At 40.9% G+C, this 23,559-nt stretch overlaps 1 protein-coding gene across 3 annotated transcripts; it reads right to left on the bottom strand.

Moving 5' to 3' along the window:
* Positions 1-1,611: 1,611 nt before the first annotated feature.
* On the bottom strand, positions 1,612-22,898 carry rxrgb (retinoid X receptor, gamma b). 3 transcript variants are annotated; one of them, XM_026305413.1, is made up of 10 exons: positions 22,743-22,898; positions 9,756-9,991; positions 5,393-5,537; positions 4,884-5,063; positions 4,286-4,446; positions 3,549-3,678; positions 3,010-3,142; positions 2,602-2,693; positions 2,382-2,487; positions 1,612-2,137 (listed from the first exon to the last, which is right to left on the bottom strand). In XM_026305413.1, exons 1-10 carry the CDS (start codon positions 22,771-22,773, stop codon positions 1,990-1,992), a joined length of 1,362 nt encoding a protein of 453 aa, XP_026161198.1. In that variant the 5' UTR covers positions 22,774-22,898; the 3' UTR covers positions 1,612-1,989. The 3 variants fall into 3 exon arrangements, with proteins under 3 accessions (XP_026161198.1, XP_026161197.1, XP_026161196.1); XM_026305412.2 differs by lacking the exon at positions 22,743-22,898 and adding an exon at positions 17,076-17,420 and having other exon boundaries at positions 4,286-4,434; XM_026305411.1 differs by lacking the exon at positions 22,743-22,898 and adding an exon at positions 17,076-17,415.
* Positions 22,899-23,559: the final 661 nt, after the last annotated feature.

The following is a 23,559-nucleotide window of genomic DNA, read 5'->3' as shown; positions in this document are numbered from 1 at the left end:
ACATTTTTGTTATATTGATCTTCTTATATTTACATCTCCATGTGACATCATTTATATCACGGGTACTTGTTATAAGAGGCGTCTCTGATGTTGGGACTTTCACACTGACATACAAATCAGTGTGTGTGTGTGTGTGTGTGTGTGTGTGAGAGAGAGAGAGATCCTGTTACACTCTATGGCTGCCATCTGGTGGCTAGAACATGTAAATGCTATCTAAATGCAAGTGAGGCGCTTTTGATCCAGCCAGGAGCCTGAAAGCAAAGGCCGAATGTTTCTCTGCTGTTTTTATGTTTAAAATAGCAAAATATTTTTTAAGCAGACCAGTAAAGTGAAGTTTTATACACATCACAGACAGCTGTCACACCATTTAAAATTTTTTCTTTCCGCTTAAGAAGCTAAAATTTTAAAGGTGACACAGTATGGAATTTGTGGCGGGAAAAAAAACTACCAGTTTGTGTTGGTAATGTGCATAAAGCTGCTGCGACCACGCCCCTTCGAGGAAGTGCCTGCTAATTAGGTGACTGCCCCTTCTGACAACATTCTTGTTTCCATGGCAACGGCGGGAGCCTGAAGACAAGGAAGCGACTGGAGTGCATCAACCATGTCTCTATTTACATCTTTACTCGGCTTTATAATGCTTTAAAATAAACAGTACAACCAACAAACGCACTAAAAATATTATCTAAACGTTTCAGTTTTAGTAACTACCAAGCAAACAGCAAGTCTGTCCTATTTCAGAGTAAAAACGAGGCTAGGAGCAGACAGAATGCGTTAGCCAGGTAGCATTAGCCCTAGCTAACTTATGCAGCTAACGTGGCTAATGTCAACACGCCAATGCTATAAAAACGTATTAAAAAATACAGAAACTCACCACTGAAAGACTAGGACTGCTCAAGGATTGTTGGTGTGTTGGCGAATCCAGCATTGAACTGGCCCTCGTTTTTAGAGCAGTATGAGGTGAAGTGGTTTCCACACACGAACAAAACTTTGGGAAGGTTTGTTGACATCTGTTTATTATAAATGAAATAAATCCACTCTGCCTTCGTGTCTTGTGAGTTTGGCAGTGAGAACAAACTCCTGTGCTCTTTGTTGCAGTCAACAAGAGAACAGCTTCTGTGCTTATCTTGAAGCCGTGCTGTGCTCGGTGCCGGAGCCAGGGTCCAATAATGGCGGGCAGCCGAGTTCTGTCGAACCTTTCCGTGGGTGGTGTTTGAGCAGAGCCAGAGGAGGGACGTGCCTCTTGTTTACGTAAACAAGAGAAGGAAGTGGAAAACCTATCGTTTCTTGACTTCTCTTCAAAAAACAGGAAAAAGCAAAAAAGAGACACCAGACAGACATATAAATGCACCAAAGTGGCCAAAAACTCAATTTTGCATAATAAGGGACCTTTAAAGAGTAGATTGTTACAGAATCTGGTACATTGTAGTTTTACTATATCACAGTTTAAAAGTAAATATATAAGTAATACTTCAAATTTTAGGGCATGAATATGGTACCATCTTGAATTTTTAAATGTTGACACAAAATATCTATCAGTTAAACATTTAGTTTTGAAGTATAATGCAATTTTATAATTAATAAGATGAAAATAGACGAACAACACATTTCAGACACATTTTTAAATAACTTTATTCCATAAGAATTCTTGAATGTGTTTTTTTACGAAATGAAGGGATGGTTTCTGTTGTCACACAGTTCCTCTTTGCATAAAATATTCTCTTTCAAATTGCATTGGGTTGCCTTTAAAATGAACACCGGAAATTATCTATTTACAAACAAAATCTGTTAACAGTTCTATTAGAATTCATTTTGACAGTGTACTCAATCGTACGTCTCACTCTCCCCACAATCTCAAAATACTTTTAAAAAGTTTTAATTACAATGTTTTGCTTGGTACAAAATACGCTGTTTTACAGTCTGAATCAAGTCTTTTCTTCATGTCGCTGACAATGAGGGAGTATATACAAAGGGTAAAAGGGGAGACTGGTGTCATGTGATCTGATGCGGCGCCTCCAGCATCTCCATCAGGAAAGTGTCAATTGGCGTGTCCCCGATCAGCTTGAAGAAGAACAGATGCTCCAGGCACTTGAGGCCGATGGAGCGCAGGGCAGGCAGGCGGAGCAGCAGTTTGGCAAACCTGCCGGCACAAAGGGAATATAAGGGAAATAAGTGATCATTATTTTATAGGTCTTTTTCAAAATTCTTTCACCATGTTTATTTTTCAAAATCTGATGACCTGGTGAGTGGGAAAACAGAAGAGCGGATGAATCCTATTAAGCTCTCAACAGTAAATTAAGCTAATCTATTGTAACCATTCTCTGTGAGGTACAACACCATCAGTCTATATCATATACTCCATTAAAATGTGACGTATTCCCTACCTGCCAGGCTGGTCTGGGTATTTCTGTTTTGTGTACGACTCCAATGAGGCATAGACTTTTTCTCTCAGCCCCTCCACCTCTGGTGGGTTTGAAAGACCTTTTGCATCTGACACAAATAAAAATTCACAGTCAGGTGCAGGTGTATTAGACACATATCTCTGAACACTGCTTGTGTTACTTTCTTGTGTATCATGTAAAGGTGCCAGGAAGAGCAACTGACCTGGGTTGAAGAGGACGATAGCTCGAAGGCAGCCCAGCTCTGTCTTATCCATCTGCATATCTTTCATTTTAGACACCAACTCTGTCAGAACTCTGCAGGAGATCAAGAGAGTAATATCAGAAAGTCATAACAGTGACAGTGAACCAGTCAATAACAAAAAAGATGTATTTCTCAAAGAGGAAGCATTTTAATTAGCTTAACACCACAGTTGAAGGCAACTAAAACAGCAGCTGCCTATATGGTCACTTGACAAACACAAAATGACCAAAATAAATATGCAATGATTTGAAATGGCTTCTGGTTAAAAAAACATGAAAATGTGAGTGCTCATGACCAACAGGAGAAGGACAACACTGGACAATGCACTGCAGCATGTAAGATGCAATTCACGTTTTTAACGCTACCCACCTATCAAAGATGGAACCCACTCCAGCACTGTGGGCACTGCTTCTGTGGACGTGGAGGCCTGTCGCCAACAGGATGCCGTCCTTCACCGTGACCGACCGATGTGAGAATGAGGCGATGAGCAGCTCGTTCCAGCCTGGATGCAAAACAACAAACAACTGTGACTTCTCCATGTTTTTTTTCTCTTTCAAGTCAGTCTCAGATTTGGATAAATGAAATATGAAATAATGTCTGCAATTTGTTAGTCTTCCCTTGTTTTGGCTAAAATTACAAAGACTCTTACAAGGTCTGCTGTGTAACCTTTTGACTTCCTCATTCAGGAAAGTATCTCACCAGCAGAGGTCAGCACTGGTCACTGCTGTGTGTTGGCAGATAGTCCATTTATATTTGGTTTCAATGCTCCATTAAATTATATGGCAAATGTAACAGATTTAAATAACCTTCTTGGCTGGTGATGAATAACTAACCTGATGTAAACACTACACCACCATGACAAAAATGTGCATTTAGGTATGTGCACATATTTCTGTATGTGTTTTTACCTGCTCGTAGTAGGATGACCTGGTCATCAAGGGGAAGTTCAGAGAAGTGCGGGATCCTTTTAGCCCACTCCACCAAGGTGAAGAGCTGCTTGTCTGCTGCTTGGCAGATATTGGTGACAGGGTCGTTGGTCTAGCGAGAAACAGGAAATACGATTACCAAAATAATACCATCAGTAACTGTGCTGTCGAGCTCCTCCTGTGACACGTAAACTTATCTAAGAATAGTTTTTGTGGGTGCAGCTATGGCTGTTTTTGTGTGCTTTGTAAATCAATTTCAGTTTGAGTTTTAATAGATTGCAGATTAAAGCACAGTCTCACAAATGACCAGATAGTTGAATCATCACTTCTCTGACACTGTGTCACCAGAGTTCAACGTGATGATTTGGGTGGTAGGATTTATTATGAGGCTGCTGTAATGGATTGCATGGCATTGTGTAAGTGTGCTCAATAAAGCACTTAACTCAGGGTCCACTTCACTGTTGATGTACTAATTTCTTAGAACAAGGGTTAACATTTCACACTGAATAGAAAACAATAAAGTCAGACTTTGTATGATGATAACAATTCATTGATAGCAGCTTGAATAATGGAGTCACAATAGAGACAGCCATTATTATGGATACATATCTCATCCCTGACTGTCCCTTTACAAAGGATCAACATCATAAACCAGCCTATTTTTTACCTGGAGTGGGTATGTTTGACAAAATCCACCTCAGTGTGTGTGTGATTCTTACTGAGTTTCCAGGGCTGCCATCACTATACGTCTCTGTTTTGGGCTCCACAGCCAGCTCAGCATCCAGGATCTTGTCCACAGGCATGTCCTCATTGAAACTGCTGGTAGATTCCACCTCATTCTCCCCCCGCTCCTTCCCACGCTGCCTCTCTTCTTGTACCGCTGTGCACACACATACACACACACACCCACACACACACCACCACAGATAAACACACACACAGGCACCCCATCCTTAATCTTCCAGACTAGGTATTGCCAACATAATATCAGTGATAACAGTCACCAACATTAAAACAGTTATTACCCAAACCCTAGTTTTCAGATTGTTTTCCTTGACTATTTCAAATCTGATTATTCCAGCACTTAATGAGCATCATGTTTTTGACATTTCCATGAGATTCAGCCTGACATGTTTGGAAGCTTTGTGAAGTTGCCTAGAATTAAAATACTTTTCTAGAGGGTCGAACAAAGCTTGTCTGCACATGCATTTAGAAGGATGTATTATATGTTTTGAAGAGATGAAAGAAAACCCAGTTTAAGCCCCTATCCCCATGCATGAACAAGCATCTCGTACAAACACACACACAAACACACACCTTCTCTCTTCATGCCCATGGCCAGGCACTTCTGGTAGCGACAGTATTGGCAGCGGTTTCGCTGGCGCTTGTCAATTGGACAGTCCTTGCTGTCTCGACATGTGTAGGTAAGATCTTTACGGACAGTCCTCTTGAAGAAGCCTTTGCATCCTTCACAGCTATACACACCATAGTGCTTTCCTGTTGGAAACACAACCCACATCAGTAATGCCCTAAGTCAGTGATATACCTGTATCTTCTTGTGCAGGCTCACAGTGTGGACTGTAAACCTCCTTTTGGGAGACAACTTTGGAATTAGGATTGATAATATCCTAACAGACAACAGAACGCTAAAGATCTTAATAGGAAAAATACACTGACAAACTGCCCTAAATGTCTAACAACTAACTTTTTAACCAATCAGTCTTTTTTATCTTTCCTTTAGCTACCTGTATGGCAATATTTGTGGTGAGTGTGAGTGTAGATTTGTGTGTCTAGCCCTCTCACTCATCCTCACCCTCTCATTTTACCTGATGAGCGGTCCCCACAAATGGCGCAGATGTGCTTTGACATTGCCCCCGGGCTCGTACACTGGTAGTTGATGTTTCCGAGGTTTTGTAAGCCAGGCGGAGGCTTGATGTCCTCTGAGCTGCTAACATTGTTCATAGAGTTCATCTGAGGAGAGCAGGAAGACAAAAGAGAGAACAGAGACAAAGAGTTGACGCTGAGGTGGCCACAACTCAACAAAACAGAGCAAAGGAGGAAGCCAAGGGAAGTAAAAGTGAAAAGTGTCTCATGACCCTCTCCTCCTTCCTCTATTTTCTCATTTTGCCTTCCGCTTATTTTTTCCTCCCCACCCACACACTTTATTATGAAAGTGCCTCACAGCGTGATCACATGCTCAGGAGGAGGAGCTGAGGCTTCTGTCTGAGGCTTGTCATGCAGGTTTTTTAATATTTGTTGACAGGGAGAGGTGTGAGAGGAGTCACATGTGTAGCAGGTGCAGTTACAAACACCAGAGGGTGCTCATGTGTCAGATCAGCTATATTTGTGGGATAATAAGAATTGTCATGATGTTGACAGAATTTTTGTGAGAATTCTTCTTCTTCTAAAGTACCAAACCCTAATTAATGTAATTAATGACACTAACAAGGTGATCTCCTTCAACTTCCACATCCCTCTCTCAGTTTCTCACATTGTCTTTGTGCCTTTAACCCACTCCTGCTGACGAGAGCCAGACAAGATGCATGCTTATGCTGCACATTTTGTGCATTTTTGTTATGTGCAAACATCTGCACTCCAACTGGAAGTGCAGTTGACATATGCTACATACACTCTGTGGTTCTATATATTTGATGTAACATGACATGGCATAGACATCCTACCTACAGTCACTTCAGGGTCTTCCTATCACTTATTTATTTAGATTTTCCCCCTGAGCACTGAACATAATTTTTTTTTTGACTGTAGATGTCTCAAAGGCAGACAGTCACACTAAATGAGCAGTTAGCCTCCTGCCTGCTTCCTCATTGATGAGTCAGTGGTGAGCAGCTGTTCCTCTTCAGTTTTTAGAAAACTATTCACTTTACAAATGTATGGTTTAAAAAAAATAAGCCTTGAGTTGACTTCAAACAGTCAAACCATTTAAAGCAGACGTACAGCTATAGAAAAAAGGCAACACTGTACCTAGAGTATTTATGCATCATACATTTTTTTACAGGATTCACATGATATGAGGATTGTGCTGCATAGCACATGTAAGACTTACTTATACCTACAATGAGCCAGTCATACATCTCTTAATTAAAACAGATTTATTTTCAATTATACATTTTTAGACCTATGGAGAGTTTTAACCAGTAATACAGATGTCAATATAAAGGATAAATCAGATTAGTCAATTTCAAGAGAGAATAAATCTGCAATTTTACTAATAATCAATATTTAAACGATTCCTACTGATTTCAGGTTGTAGTTACTGTTTTCTTTTTTGGTCTCCAAACATAGAGCCCCATCATAAATATAAAATTCAAAGCACAAGATTGTAAGTAACTGTTACTGGTATTTTAATGCAATTTGAAATAAGTTAGATATTAATAAAACAACTGAATATTAAATATCGAATGTTTAGTAATAGCATAGAGCCTCAAGGGTACTGCATGCCTGAAACATTTGCTAAAAGCACAAAATGACAAGCTTAACAAGCAACAACAGATGGGTGCGTCGAGTTAGAACTAGGAGAACAAGAGAAGAATGACTATAGAGCTTCAAAACATTCATATTTAAATATATACATAGGTAATAATGAATTATTTGAATAAGTATACAAAATATTTTAATATGACCATGAAATTGTAAAATAATGAAACACAGCTATAAAACTCAGCCCATTATTTTGAAATAGTTTTATGTTTTAAACATTTGCTCATTATTATGAAAAATTATTTCATCATGCTCGCTTTCACAATCACAGAATTTATTGCAAAACACCTTTTTTAAAATTCAGAAGCTTCTCTTTCAAAATGTCATCTTACCAATGTTGTTTTTTATTTCACAATACTGCAGATTTTTCTGTCAATCAAGGCCAGGACAGTAGGACCAAAAGAGCACTGGGTTCATGCTCAATCTGCTCAGGAGCAGCTGGCTCCAATGTCGGTCATCAGCCCCTTGAAATTCCAGTTAAAGTACTCAAAACCGCTTTCTAACATCAACATCCGAGATAAAGCTAATACAGTTGTAACCCCTTGGAATAAATTGGTTTTCTGGATTAATACATCAAATGTCAACTGGTCCTCATCTACATGACAACAATAGATAAACACAATGTGCTTACACTGATTTCACACACCCATACATCCATTATCTATACCCCCTTAGTCCTAACCAGGGTCCCTGGGATCAGCTGGAGCCTGTCCCAGCTCTCTTTGGGTGAAAGGCAGGGGTCCACCCTGGACAGGTCACCAGTCCATCACAGGGCCACATAGAGACAAACACCGTGCTGCCCACTAATTAAAATAAAATATAAATATATAATATAAAACATCATACTAATATCAAAGTTTTTAGGTATCCATCAGTCGACAGACAAAGTGTCTATAAATCTGAAACACACCAAAGACCAGCTTGGCACTCCACAGCACTACTGGGAAAATGTTTGTTTGTTGAATACTCTGTACTGTCTATGATGCAAAAAGGGCACAGCTTACCAACATCAAAACATCCTCCCATCATGGAGGGGGTATCAAGATGTGGGCTGCTTTGCTGCCTCAGGGCCTGCACCACTTGCCATCATAGAGGGGAAAATGATGTTTACCAAAATATCCTACAGGATAGTACCACGGTCGCTGTCTGCCAGCTGAAGCTTAGTAGAAGTTGGGTGATGCAGCAGGACAGCGACTCTAAGCACTGAATTAAAATGTGCCTTTGGAGTGGATCAGTCAGAGCCCGGACCTTAAACCCATAGACATGCTGTGGAAGTCACTGCTGCCAAAAGAGCTTCGACCAGCTACTAACTCCGAGGGTTCACTTAGTTTTTGCAGACATGATAAATTAATTTTTGAGTGTTATCAACTTAAGCGCATTGTGTTTGTCTGCTGTTGTGACTTAGATGATCAGATCACACGTGATGGGAAATTGTTGCAGAAAACCAGTTCATTTTAAGGGGTTCACCTACTTTTTCTTGCCACTGTATTTGCCATGTCACCCAGCACTATTAAGATAGAGCAGATAGTGCAAGAAGGTCCAGGGTCATTTTGCTTTGTTTTTGCAGCCAACACTTGGGTGACAACACTGAATATCCAGCACTGTCCAGAAGCCAATCACATAGGCTGTCTCATACCACTGGCCTTGACTGTTAATTGAGCATAGAAAATGTGGAGTTCACAAAGAATTTGCATTAATTTATTATCACATTAACTTTGACAGCCCTAATGTAAACATACCTGTATTTTACATGTTCATCTACTGGAGACATGATGGTAAAAACCAGGATATCATAGAGCGGTCATACGAGGATAATAATGAAATTGTTCAGTGCCGTCAGCAAAACCAGTTGAACCATGAAAATAGTATGAGACATTACAGTGACCTGATGGCAGCTTGGTCACTGATTGTTGGCAAGCACTGAAAAGACCACACAATCATATTAACCCTGACCGTCCCTACAGGCACAGATCCATACTGAGATCGAAGCAATCACAGTCTGCTGCGCCCCGCAGCACTGGCCTTGATTCTGTCTCTGAAGCAAGGATCATAAATTATTCCAAAATAACCAAAATAGAACTTTTAACTGAAATTAAAGAAAGCAGAGGCAAATAAAAAAATAGAGTAAAGGTCAGGAAAGAAAAAGAAAACCAGGACAAATGGAAGTTGATCACTTTGCCTTTTGCCTTTCTCTCAGTAATCTATTAAAGGGCTAATATTTAGATTGCCGCTTGAGTGCCCGCCCATGACAGCAAAAACCCTGAACTTAGCCATGACCTTTAGGGTGAGAAATTTATAGGTCAGCTTTAGGTCAGGTGAGAGAGAGGAAAGCCAAGGTATATTATCCAAACATGTGGGATATGGCCAAGCTTCAATCTCCTGGTGCTGCTGGAGATTTCAAAAACATGATCAACCAAAGAACTTGATAGTTTCACACAGACTGACCCTGCCTAAAGCTAGTAATCTGAAAGAATGTGAACCCCTATTGATGAGTGCTTAGCAGAGTGTAGCAATGAAGTAAAGGTCTTGTCTATTTTAAGTGAAGTGAGTAAACCAAGAGGATGAAGTATTGTATTACATCTGGAATGTACCAAACCTTATAAACTAATCATAAACCTCACTCAATGAAAAAGAAAGATTATATTCTCTTTAAAAAAGAAAAAGCATGGAAACATCCACACATTTTCTCACCTGTGGACTGCTGAGTGGCCCAAAGCTCATGGTAGGTGTGGATGGAAGTGATATAGAGGGTGAGCCCAGAGATGATGTAATGACTGGGTAGGGTGAGGCCAGGCCGTTCATTGGCGAGCCCAAGGTGGGCATGGGGGACGGAAGGGGCCTGGAGGTGCTGATGACTGATGGGTGGCCCACCATGCCACCCAGAGGAGGTGGGTGGGTGTGGGTTGTGCTCATTGGCCCTGTAGAGTCTGAAGGAGAGGGAAAGGTGTGTTAGAGAAAAAAGGAGTTAGATACATCAGTATTATCAGAAGTAATGAAAAAAAAAATGCTGTCTGTGATCAAGTCACACATGGAAGACATGTGGATATTAACATACACAGGGTCTTTGAGCTTTTATTTAGCTAAAAACTGCAACTAGAAATGAGAGTGCTGGGAGTGAACAAAAATAAATAATAAAGTCGAGAACTGTAAAAGCCAAACAACAAAAACACTAAAACTCCCTGTGGAGCTAAAGGAAACTCCTGAGTTGGCTGATAACTCTGGGTTGTTGAGTTACTAAAGGAAAGCACCTTTCACATGCATATGCCATAATATAAAATTATTGATTATATCAACATTAAGACCCCACAATAATAATACAGGACAGTACTTCAGGGCAATGAGGATCAAGGAACAAAAGCTTAAGAATATATCCAGAATACACTGTTGACCAGCAGTGCAATCTGATTTTATAGGTGATGTCTACATGTGTCTACATATGTCTACACTGAGTGAAACCCTGTTGAGTTTGTTCACAGGGTGCTTTCATCTATTGATGTAGACTGACAGCCTGGCATTTACACAGATGACCTACTTAGAAAAGCTGTCAGTCAACTGGGTAACAAGGCGTGATGTGTAAATTCATGCATGTGCTGTAGCTGGAAGAACATTCATACATCATCAACACAAACTGCAACCAATACAAACATGCGCATGCATGGACCAGCACAATTACTATAAATAAATGGCACAGGCTGTCACAGCTTGTTCTAGTACAGACAGATGTAATAAGCAGTACCTCTCTGGGCTATTGTCAGTGCCCCAAAGAATGTTTTGAGCAAAATTTTATTCATGAAGAGTGACATGCCACCTTACGCAAATAAACAAGCCAGAAAATGCTGAAGCTTCTGCTTGTGTGTTAGTGGACCATTCCCCACACACCCTTACACACACATACACAGCGCGATACTGGGCCCAATGCCACTGTTCGTAGTTAAATGTCACATTCCAGTTTGAATGCACATGTGCGCATGTGTGTGAATATGTTTGTGAAGCACCTGTTTTGGTTTCATAAAACGTATAAACAAAGGTAACTGTCTTCTTTATTTAAGACTTGAGACAGTGTCCAGAAGTGTTTTCACAGGCCCAATTTTTCTTGTGTTGCACCCCTAAGATACTGTCTGTATCACTGGATAACAACTCTGTTTCTCTTCAAAAATCCATTTCCAGTCAATCACTTATATTAACAAAATTACTGGCATGGCAATGTCCACAGTTCAGTTCTCAACCAGGGGACCTTTGCCGCATTTGTCAAATAATATGCCAAACGTAATCTTTAAAAATTTCCATTTACACAGTTTTGTGAAGACTCAATTTGTCAGGAGATATTTTCCAATAAACAATAATGCATCCCTTGTTTCTTACATACATTTCATACTGGCAAAGAATCAGTGGTGCCTCTCACAGCTGAAGAGTGAGTTCATTACAGTGTGGCTTCCTTATTTCTGCTTGAAAGACTAAATGTGAAAGAGATGCTTTGTACTGCAAATCAGTTCGGTACCTGAGGACCCTGGTAGAGCTGCAACAATTGTCCGCTAATCACGTCTTCACCATAGTAGTCATCAGTCCTTTTTAATGCAATTGTTACTAATCTAACTATTATTTGATACATTTTCTCATTTAATGCCTGGGAAATCCTAAATACTCGTCCACATTTAGTAGCTGTCAGCTACACTGTTCACGCTGATACATTTCTTGATTTCTTGTCTAACCGACCAAAAAAAGCTTAATTCTATTTGGACTGTTTATGCTTGTCCAACTTGCTAAAGTGACTTCAGTCTGAAAGTTAAACAGATACTTGCTAAATAGTTTGCAATACTTTTGAAATAAATGCTGGTCTGATACTTAACCTCTGGCAGCAATTAAGCTCGCAATAGTTTTTTTTTTTTCTCTCCACTGGGTATGAGAAGCATAAACTCTATTTAAAAGAAATGGAAACTTTGAGTAATACAAGACATTTGCTTTCAGATTTCAAGAAATTAGAAAACATGGAGGAATGTCACATTGTCCGTCTGGATGTAGCATTTTTGCCTGAAGACAAACTCTGAAACACACAGCTGGCCATTCACTCCCTCTCTGTATGCCAAGGAACAGATGTTGTGCAACTTCCTGTTTGGCAGCGAGACTATAGCCTCCACCCCCTTTCTAACTCGCCCACTTTCTCCAGCCCTCCATGAGTGATCCCTGGCAGGCAAATATGTAGTGGATCCTCCGTCTCTACCACAGAGATGACTGGATGCAAAAGATATATTGCGTTGAAACTTTTAAATGACCTGTAATGCAACAAATTAAATTCTACAATGGTGTGTGTGTGTGTGTGTGTGGAGGGGCGGGTGCAGTTTACTGAATGGGTGATCAGTGTACGGCATGTACTGTGTCTGAATTTGTGCACTGAACACTCTTTATGTGCATGACAAATTCCCTCCAGGGGCTCATAAGGGTCTTTCCTGTTCTGGGCAGAAGATATGGTAACAGGGCTATTGTTACCCCAGCCAACAATTTGTGGTTTGTCAACAAAGGTAAGGGTAGCTCTATTGGGGCAATAATGACACACTGAATAGGGTAGACTAAACAAGCAACAACAAGACAAGCTTTGCGTCATCAAACAAGCTTTTGGATGTCAAACAAACCTCCAGTAAGGGTCTCTTTCATATTAAGGGTAAGCTCTTGCATTGATGATCATGTCTTTTTTCCAGCAATGCATCTACTTATTGCACACTTACAATCAAAACACACCCGACCAAGGCCCAATCAGAACCATCAATTACTACTTATAATTATCAAAGCACAGGCATAAAAAAGTACAGGTGCTAGAGAAGATCAACAGACTGACAGTATTTCATTATTTTGGAACTAACTAATGATCCTCTTTAAAAAAAACACCTTGAGCTCTCACTATCTTTGACAACGGATAAACAAATAATAAAAAAAACAGTATATAAAGAATACTACTAGGCTATGGTCTTATTTGAAACCTATTAGGTCCCTGTCTTGTTAAAGTATAAATTTACTGTAATATATGTTCCTGTAAAATGTCCTGTAAAACAACCTGCATGTTTTAAACAACAGCAAAGATGACTGCACTTCATCCAGAGCTGATGGTCTCTGTGGCTGCAGCTCACAGGGGAGCAGCAAAGCACATGGACAGTCAGCCAGTAGGATGCCTAAAAGGGAATGGCTAGAGAGGTGAACATTCTTTGTGCGTGTATATGTTTGTGTGTGTGTGTGTGTGTGTGTGTGTGTGTATGTGGAAGGAGGCCAACATGTTCAGCGGAGGAAGCATAAATCGGCCCAGAGTGGCTCAAAGGGGCCTATCCTTGAATGACCCACCTCAACCGGCTGTTCCAGCTCTATTCTATGTAAATCACCTCTATACAAAGAAGCCTCTGGAACATACAGTATTACAGTATCACACATTACACAGCAGAGGAAACTGCATCAGCAAGCACTGGGGGTTTGTTCATAGATAGAACCATCATTAAGATACTCATAGAAGTAATACAGATTTATCATCCTTTGTTTACGCCTGTACAGTGCTGCAGCAATGTGAGCATCTGTTTGAGAGCAAACAGACAGAGCAGTGAAGGGCACCTTTGACCACTGGCGTCGCCAATCAAAGGTCGCCTGTTGCCAAACTCCTGAACCAAGTTCAAAAGAGTTCCTATTTGCCGCAGCACACAGTTACACTGAAGATTCCCAGAAATGACGGCAGGTAGTGGATGTAAACCTACAGTGTGACCCAGCAGCTAATTTGTTAAATATTGTTGTTTTCGGCTGAATTTTGTGGGATTCTAACAATTATTAATTGAAACGTACAATATAAGCAAAAACAGTTCAGTAAGACTATACAATAATACATGCAATTTAGTAAATTCAGTTTGGTTATATAAAATTAGCAGAACCATGTGCAATTTGACTTGATGAAACACTAATCCAGATCTACAGTATAACATTTGGAGTATTCTACTGACTAACATATGTAAATGCATGTAGTGCAAGGCATACTATGATGTAGTGCTTAACAACAACAACAAAAATAAAGCCAAAATTTAGATTATAATGTTTAGGTCTCTTACATCTGTGTATAACAGGATTTGCTGCTTTTCTCGATTGTATATCACTGAAAATGCCTCTGGGTTTTGGACTGTTGATAGTACAAAACAAGCAATTTAAACATGCTACTCTATAAACTAAATAATTCCCTTCTGTGACAATTTACAGCAGATAAAACACTTCACTTATCCTGTTAATATTTTTCAATGTCCACTTGATAGGAGCATAATATAATATGACTACATCTGGTTAAAACATGATGCCTAACATCTGTATATCATAGTGTATATATGCACTCAAAAACAGAGCTTCAGTCTGGGCTATTTCACATTTCCTATGCACCAAGGACCAAGATCATATCATCATCATCGCCATCACTCAGCTGCCGTATGCTTCAGGTGATCATTTACGCAGGCCAGGCTGGGCCGACCACCTTTAATGCTGAGATTTGTTGCAGAGAATAGCCAAAGCCACAAATACACAGACACAAACGTATCATACTGATCTGATGATCAACAGGTTTAAAGAAACATCAAAGACCACAAACCCTCTAAATCCCTCGCTGTTAATTACTGGCTAGTGCCTAGATGAAGCGCTCCACTGTGTGGTAATTCAATAAGCCCATGGTCCACTAACTAATAATATCTCCTGTCTGGCGAGCAGAGCAGCTCTGCGAGTGTATATTTGGGGGGAGTGGGTAGTGAGGGATAAGTGACGGGTGTGGAAGGAGCAAATCCACTCCCTAACAACAACACAAGCCTCAATATCTCTCAAAATACGCTGCTGTGATACAGATCCTCAGTCAGTATGCATTCATCTGTTGCATATCACTTTGTGTGACCATTTGTAGTACATCTGCATGTTCTCATCTCTGCGACCCAATGACAGGGAGCAGAACACATCCTAAAGTAATCAGACAGACAGCCTGCAGTGCTCATTAGATACAGCAGACATGTGATTAAGAAATCTCTCCACTGCCAATCCAGCTCACTAGTGCTGGCTGTGAACTCACGTCTGTCACGTGCTCTTTCACAATAAAAGAAGAAAAAAAAAAAAATCACACAAATCTTCCATGCACAATAGCACATAATCTCCACACTTTAAACATGAATTTCTTTCGATGAGGTTGATGTCTGATCAATTGTGTCAGAAAATCCTCTTATCCCCGGGTAAGTATCTGCAGCTCAGCAGGCCAGCTGTCAAGAAGGTGGGAGGCCAAGGAAGAGGAGCGGCGAGAGGCACAGCGCCAGACCGTAAAGAAGAGAGCAATGGATGGATAGATGGACAGGAGGTTGTCCCACTCTGAAACGGCTTCCCTCCCCAACACTCACGTGATCCCACCACCACACACAACTAATCTCTTTGCGTAGCTGAGAACATTAGATCATCGACTGAGAAAAGCCCCTTTTTTTTTCCTGTACAGCTTTGATTTGGGAAACAAAAATGGTTACTGATTAGAGAAAATTAAGATGTTTCCTACTGCTATATAAACAGAAAACTGTTCAAAGCTGCTTTAAGGTCAATTCTGACTTCCTTTCAACAGCTAAAATAAATGTGCCCACAATATTAGCTGAAGTAAAGCTGCAGAAACGGCACATCTGTTTGATTCCTCTCATACAACAAATAGAAAATATTTTTTCCCATAAAGCCATATGGCTGTGAGAGCACAAGGGCTGAAGCTGCTGAACCTCTCTGACCCAAAAATCTGTCCCTTATTAAACTCACACACATCTCTAAAAAAAGAACAAAATTAACTCCTTCCTCTCTTTCTATCCCCGGACACTCTGAGTTTCCCTGTTGCACAGCTTTAGACAAACAAAAGGAGTTTTCAGTCAAGCTAATGAACATGTATAGAACATCGTATCTCACATATGTAGGCTGACACTGCATCCACAAAGCTGCCAGTTGGACACTTTTACACAGAGGCAGAAAGAATCAATGAGCAGGGCAGGTGCTGAGACAGGGACGAGATAAAGACTGTTTTGCAAGTGATAAAAAAGTTTGGAACTTAAACAACAAGAGCTAACACAAGTCCAAACAGGCTGACCAAGCACTCCTGAAAAACAAACAGACAGGTGGACTAAAAGGCCCAGTGCAAACTGAGGCATCTGCACTTGTGGGTTTGGCTGATGGGGTACCTCAAATGAATTAATGTAAGCAGTCTCTCATTGTGACAAAGGGCAGTAATGAGGTATGAGAAAAAAACATCTGAGAAAGAAATTAAGTCATTTGCTCTCCTTCATAATGAACGACAATTTCCACGGTTTTCACTGAGGAGGAATCACGGTTGTAAACAGGAATTCCACATCACTACATTACTATTATTGTGAGCTCACCCGCTCGAACAGAAGAGGAAGGAAAAGACAAACACCTCACCAGAGCGACTGCTGATAGAAAGATGCAGGGTGACAAACAGCAGACACAAACGGAGAGAGAAAGCAGCTTGGAGAAGGCTAACAGAAAGTGTTGAGAGGTAAACAGATAGTGAAGGATGAGGCAGTGAGAGCTGGAAGCATTGTCTTAAGTTGAGTGCCACCCCGCTGACCACATCTGAGACATCAAGTGAGTCACAGACTCATTTTGCAACAGCAAAACCTTGTACCTGTCACAACTGTTTACAGTGATCCACCTTTACCCTGTAACTAGCACGGTAAGTTCATCACTCATCATTTCTTTGTATTTGCAGTTTTCCACATGGATTATATGTATATAGTTGCAGGCCACTCCAGCTCAGGAAGGAAATTAAAAAAAAAACTGTACAAAGAGTGCACGCAGGTTACAGGCAATACTATAATGCAGCACTACCCTTTAGTGCTCAAGCTTTATTTCTGTGGAAAACGACAGATCAACAGCCGTGTAGACAGGCAACAAATTCCACCAAAGACAATCCCAGGACTGGCTGACATTGCTGTATTTCCAGCAACAACACACACACAGGCAAGAAAAAACCCAGGTACTCACAGTGACCATAACCTATATCCCTCCCAGGGCTTCCTCTGGTTGCAGGTGATGCCACAGGGTGCCACATGCCTGGAGGTACAAGTGTGACGTTCAAAAACAGGAGTCAGACTCAAGCGTTGGCTCAGTGACAAACTAAAAAAATGATGTGGATAGTCTGGACAGCAACCGCTTTTCAACACAGAACAGGAAGAAAAGGTCTGACATGAACGGGCAGTCAGGCGGTGGAGGCGTGGGCGTCAAAGGGGTGTTAGTGAAGAGCAAAAGAGGCGGAGTCTACCATCGGCGTTATAGGATTACTCAGATTATCCCTCCCTAGAGATCAATCCTACAGGAACTGTTTGCTGCCTGACTACTGCACAAATCAGCTCTTCTACCACCTACTCATCTTCTCTCTCTCTCTCTCTCTCTCTCTCTCTCTCTGTGCTGGTAAAACTATCTGTACAGAGACACCTGTTGTAGTGGCAGACCATGATATCTGGAATGGGAGGGACTCAGGGGAGGGAGGGTGCTGGTCATGGAGGAGGGGGGCACACTTAAGTGTACAGTATAACAAGACGTTTCCAGTTACCCCATCTTGGAAGGGCCTGTAGAGCAGGGAAAGCCTGTACCATTAGAGAAGTTACTGTGTGTCAATGACATTTGATCATTTGGTTCTCTTTTCTGAATATTAGTCACAGACTCTGTAATGTCTAATGTGTAGGTGAAATAAATAGGATCTGAGTGTTGAGAAAGAAAGTAACAAGAAGTGGCTACAGGCTAAAGAATTCCCTTTTCTCTCTCCCTCAAAATATTTTTATGTCTTAAAAAAAAAAATAAAAATACCATGCCAGTGTGTGTATTTAATGCTACTGTTATTGCATGTGGAGTTGACTGTGTGCCCATTGTTAGTATGTTTGTGTGTTTAAAAAGTGTTATAGCATTCCAGGAAGTCGGGAATTGTCTCTTTCAATGGTTTAGGATGGTCAAGAAACACACAAAGCAAAGCAAAAACCCAGATGCAACCACAAGCCAAAAATATACCTTAAAGCCACAGAAGAACAATACATGACGAGCCTTTAGGGAATGTAAATAAACCGCAAAACCCCTACAGGGATGGATCAAATTCAGCCTGAGCCTTGTTACAGGACTACAGCTATAAGAACAGCAATACATTTTATATAATCAAAAAGCAGTTTGGTCAACACTTCTTCCTTGTACAGTGGACTTGCATGTGGCTGGATCAGACATCTATACAGTGCTTATAGGAGAGCCACCAGTTTCCAGATCTCCTCAGTGACCCTAACCTGGTAAGGGACTCAGCAGCCCGACAGCAGACGATGGGAAGACGTTGAAGGAGAAGAGACACTTGACTCTCTTTCAGAATGAACAACTGCCACAGGGAGAGGCAAAAATAATACAGTCCTTTTTAGTTGTGGCCCACATACAGTAAAAACTTTCAAATGAACCCGCAGAGCCATAATTAGCATTCATAGATGTACTGCTAAGGCGTGGGAGGAGGATAATGGGTAACCCTAAATTTAGTGTACGCACTTAAAGGCTTAATCTAAATTTCTAATAATCTTATCGCTGTATAGTCAGCAGTGTCATGTATACTTGTGTCTACAAATTATGACTCTTTTACAGGCTTTACTGAGAAAATCAAAAGTGATGAACCAAGCACTGTTCATCCTAGCACTGTCTCAGTTTTCTCTTCATGGCAGTTTAAAAATAAAATGTATAAAAATCAGAGCAGAAAAATGTCAGTGTGTGCATATGTGTTGGGTTGATGGACACACTACACATTTACATTTGTGGGTGTGAACTAGGACTAGCAGACTAAAATGGCACTCAGAGCACTCAAAATAGCTACGTATGATTCACAGTATGTCCATGTCTTGCAGCGGAGAGCTTTAATGAGATCTAATACTTAGCTGTTACCTGTTGCTGCCACTTGTGTTCTTGTCACAAAAACACAGAGTGCTATGAACTCTCTCTCCATCAAACCCATTCCAATTAAAGCTGTGTTTATGGTGCTTAAACTATCTAATGACATACTTGATTTGGAACTGACTCTAGGGTGCAAGAAATGAATATTATCCTTACAAGGAAGCATGCAGAACAAATGTATAAAGAAGAAATTAACGGGTTAAAATGTCAGAAAACATTCAAAAAAACCACAAGTTACTTGAGGTGATGTCCTTAGCCAAACTGTTCAAAACAATACTTTACAAAAACTGTAGAAAAAAATGTTTGTTTTTATAAATACAATAATTACTAATCTATTTTCTGTTGATTAGTGAGAGTGATACTTCAGATTGTTTGCTGTTTATGAAAGTAAAATATTTTTATTGAATGCCGGATCTTTACTTGTGGTGGTGTATTTTATCTTTTACCTGGATATTTATTTTACCACTAACTGTACGTTTCTATTTTTAAAAGGCAAACAACAGTGTTTCCTCTTAAAAATGTGCAGGAGTGATGAATCGTCATCATTTTGGTTTTGCAACCACATCTGCAGTTATTGCACCATGTGTGCAGGTGCAACTTGTGGTATTTATTGGGCTTTATATCAGATGCATACTTAGCAGGATATGGTCATTTATTCAACATTAGATGTATAATGACTTGTGATTGCTGAATTAATCAAAAGCAATTACTGACATAAATGATTCATATCATAGGAGTGTTTTAATACATAAATACATGTTCAGTCCACAGAAAACGAGAGTGTGTGCATCCATGTGTGACATGTATGTTGTTATTGCGTAATTGCAAAAGAAATAGCTTAATACATCTCCTGACCAAACACAGCTCTAGCCCATGGGCCTTTCAAGGTTCTCTGCTTGATTAAAGCTGGAAATAGATCAAGGCTTTGACCTTCTTCACTAATGACTAATTACTGGCAATTAGTCCAGAGAATGTCCTCCTTATGGCCCCTCTTTTCCCTCTTCCTGTTCGCACAATTAGCACCACTCACACACAGACAGTGGTGCATAAATACCCACACTCAATCAAAAGCGCACATGGCAGGTCTAGCTATAGAAACCTTGAGCAAATACCTGCAGAGAGCCACACCCTTTTCCACCTGTGTGGTTTATTTAGCTCTGCAGGAGTGGGTGGGGAATGCACTGTGTAGGGATCAGTGGTTACAGAACAGGTTTTAAATCTGCCAGGACATCACAGTCAAATTGTACCACCCACATTCTTGAAGTTGGTCAAGATCATGGTCACATTTTGTTACAATAAATTATAAGAAGCATTTGCATCTGTGCAAATTGAGGCGTGTGTGTGTGTGTGTGTGTGTGTGTGTGTGTGGGTGTGTGTGTGTGTGTGTGTGGGTGTTGGGGGGTTACTGGGAGGTAAATCATTGACTCCTGGCAAGTGCTAAGAGTTCACATCAGCCAGGGTGACCTCTTTCTTCACTCCTGACCCCCTCCACCATATAGTTCCCCTTTATTTTGCTCCCTTCACTCTCCAGTCCTGTTCTTCTTTCTGCTATGACTTCCATGATCTGCAAGCTAAATAAGGTCTTACTGTCAAAAGCAGTGAGTGGGTGCTCGTCAGCGTGTCTAGAATCACTTCCACTGACGGAAACAAAAAATGCTGAAGTGCTGAGAGAGAAAAATGCTGATTCCACTTAATGCCTGAGGCAGGTCTGCATCAAACCTGCTGAAACATAACATGTCTGAGAAAAGCTGAGTGGATCGTGAAACAATCCACACACAATCATCGGGATGTTTTTTGCCTTCACAATGGTTCACCTTGGCCCCATAATTATGACTAGCTTCAATAAATGAGCAGTGTTTGTGGCCCATCCTTCATAAGAGTTTTGCTGTGGGCTGTTCCTGCCAAAATACATAATTAATTGTCGCTGTGAGCCAACACACAGACAAAACAAGACTTGGAAAGATCTTTTTGTGGTTGTGGCTTTTATTCAGCTCAACTTTTATAATGTAATTTCACTTTAAGATGAGACCTGCCCTCAACTAGGGCTCCAGTGATACAGGTTTACAACCACCACTTTTAGAACTGGTCTGTTCACAGTTCATATTTTTTGGCTGCTGGCTGTTTTAGAAAAAAAAAGGCCAAATATTGATCAGTTAACCCAGATATCTGATATTTGAGGGGTGGGAAAGCTGCAAGAGCAGACACAACACAAAACCATGGCTAATGAAATTCATGAGAAGAGCAGGGTTTGAAGTGTGCACTGGAACATCTCAACCAAAGTTATAAATTATATGTGTAAATAAACTGTGCTAAAAATTAAATTACACGTCTCCAAAGTTTTTTGGGCAGGTATTATGTAACTTTAGCCTGAAATTATCAGCAGGGGGAAAATGCCTGACTCTTATCTGATGCTTAATAAAAGACCATTAAGAGGTGAATATATCTGAACAAATATACACTTGCCTGTTGCTGTTTGAATCCACATATAGCTTGGGATGGCATTACTGCCTGACCAGCATCTTAAAAGACGGACATACCGTGCTGCCCAGGGGGACTGCTCTGTTACTTCTATATACTGTGGGCTTCGCTCTACATGGTCTCCCATCCAGATGTCTCTCTCATTCCCCTGAGAGCCGCAATCATTATGGAAACAATTTTCAGCCCCTCAAAATGGTGCAGAGAAATCCATGATAACATACAAGGGCTGCACAATTTAGTCTTCAAAGACTGGTTTTATTTGTTTCCTTGTAGTACCACACTATTATCTTTCATTTCCCCCCCACAAGGGACAGTGGTTTAGAAGCACATGCCATTTTTCTACTGCTGTGGTTTGACAATGAGTTCATCTTTCACGGAGAAAAGGAACACATCACATGATAAATGATGCATATAGTGTGTGACTCACTGACGCTCAAAAAGCCCCAAACTATTACACTACACAGTCTAATTTTAAAAAGATCTGGCTAATAAAAACACAGGCTTAACACGTATTTGCCACACTTTAAATAGGACATGTAGAGGGTGTACTCCACATGTTGCTCAGCGGACATTGGACACAGAAGATGTCATCTCATTTCTTTGGCTCTGTGGAACAAAGGCTTCCACATAAAAAAAATATATATCTGATAATAAAAAAAACGTCGTGAATTGGGTCAAGGGCAAAGTCAGGGAGTCAGAGCAGAGTTCAGCTTGAACAGCAAAATCAAATCATGCTGTCACTCAGCTCAGTATAACCCCAGCGCTGACCAGGGCGCGTCTCACTCACATACGCTCATGTTTGACACAGCGTAAGTTTGTTTATCGGCCATTCCTCGACGCTGCTGCACACATTCCCTCTACATCTGACAACCATCATAGGACAATAAATTGTCTCTCTGTCTCCAACAGTTTAGCAACAGACGCGCGACAAGCTCCATAAATTACATAAGCGCAATTAAAGTGCCAACCTCTGACCTTTCCTAACCGGCACCACCACGATCACCTGACTTTTGCACAGGCCACAGCTTTCATTCCAATTAGCGCTGTTTGCAAAACGGTTATGACCAAAGTTACCGGCACCGGAATGTAAAGACGGGAGCCTGTGGTCAAACTACGCGGACGCTTTCGCGCACAGCTCGCAGACTGGAGAGAAGACGCCATGAAACAAACGCACTCTCCTCGAAGTCGAAACAAAACGCAGCAGCTCGGCGAGGATCACAACACCCAGCCTGGGCTCGAAATAAACCATGGAGTCGTACTTACTGAGGTGTAAATACGGATCATTATTGTCCATACTGTGCAAGCTGTTGAGTCGATTTCCTACAGTCGGTGCTGCTCCGCATCCCAGCGCATTCCTCTCCCAGCCCGACTGAACTCTGCGAGGCGGCTCTACGCGGGGGCCCAGCGAGGGGGGGGGGAGCGGCACAACAGGGCTTCTCCCAATGACAACAGTGGTCGATGTCAGGCTCCAACACCATCATGACGAAACATCTCTCCTACGGTGACACGGCGTTGCAATATTTTCACAGCAAAATGTTCTTTTCACGACAGAAAAGGGGGAAAAAAAAAATTTTTGAACACGACCTGTCTTTTCTCCTCAAATCGCCTTTTTTCAGCTTCACACCCACAAATACTCAAAAACAGCTGCAGCCTCCGAGTCTGATAATGAAATATAAACGACTTATAAGTGATTCCAGCGGATATGACAGCATATGGCCACCCGTTTACATGAGCCTGAATCCCATAACACTAGATCGATTTTCTATTTATTTTGAGCCTATACGCATTATGACTGATTGTAAACATCTAGTGTTAAAGCAGTCTCCCACAATATTTACATTTTCTTCAGTTTCCTTTAGTTAACCTGCATTCAGCCTTGCCCATGCTAATGTGTGTCATTAATCCTAATTAAAGTGTAATTGTAAAGTCTATTATGGCTCTAACATTTCAAATGCGAAATAAAGAAATATTTTGTTGTTTGTTTTTTATTTGCTGAAGTCTTTCTGTGAGGGGATCTCTCCAGTGTTTACCTATTTCTAGAGTGAGTCCTGGTCTGGGTACCCCCCGGAGTCCCCCCACA

This window comes from Mastacembelus armatus, chromosome 4 (genome assembly GCF_900324485.2).
Source record: "Mastacembelus armatus chromosome 4, fMasArm1.2, whole genome shotgun sequence".
In the NCBI taxonomy this organism is placed as follows: domain Eukaryota; kingdom Metazoa; phylum Chordata; class Actinopteri; order Synbranchiformes; family Mastacembelidae; genus Mastacembelus; species Mastacembelus armatus.
Note: the sequence above shows the minus strand (reverse complement) of the source record. Positions and strands in the feature narration are given on the sequence as shown.

Coding starts and splice junctions, on each gene's coding strand:
- rxrgb (XM_026305411.1), bottom strand. CDS start 17,142: ATGTGGCACCCTGTGGCATCACCTGCAACCAGAGGAAGCCCTGGGAGG. Junction 4,447..4,883: donor CATGGGCATGAAGAGAGAAG/GTGTGTGTTTGT, acceptor GTGTGTGCACAG/CGGTACAAGAAGAGAGGCAG. Junction 3,143..3,548: donor GGTCATCCTACTACGAGCAG/GTAAAAACACAT, acceptor TTTTGCATCCAG/GCTGGAACGAGCTGCTCATC.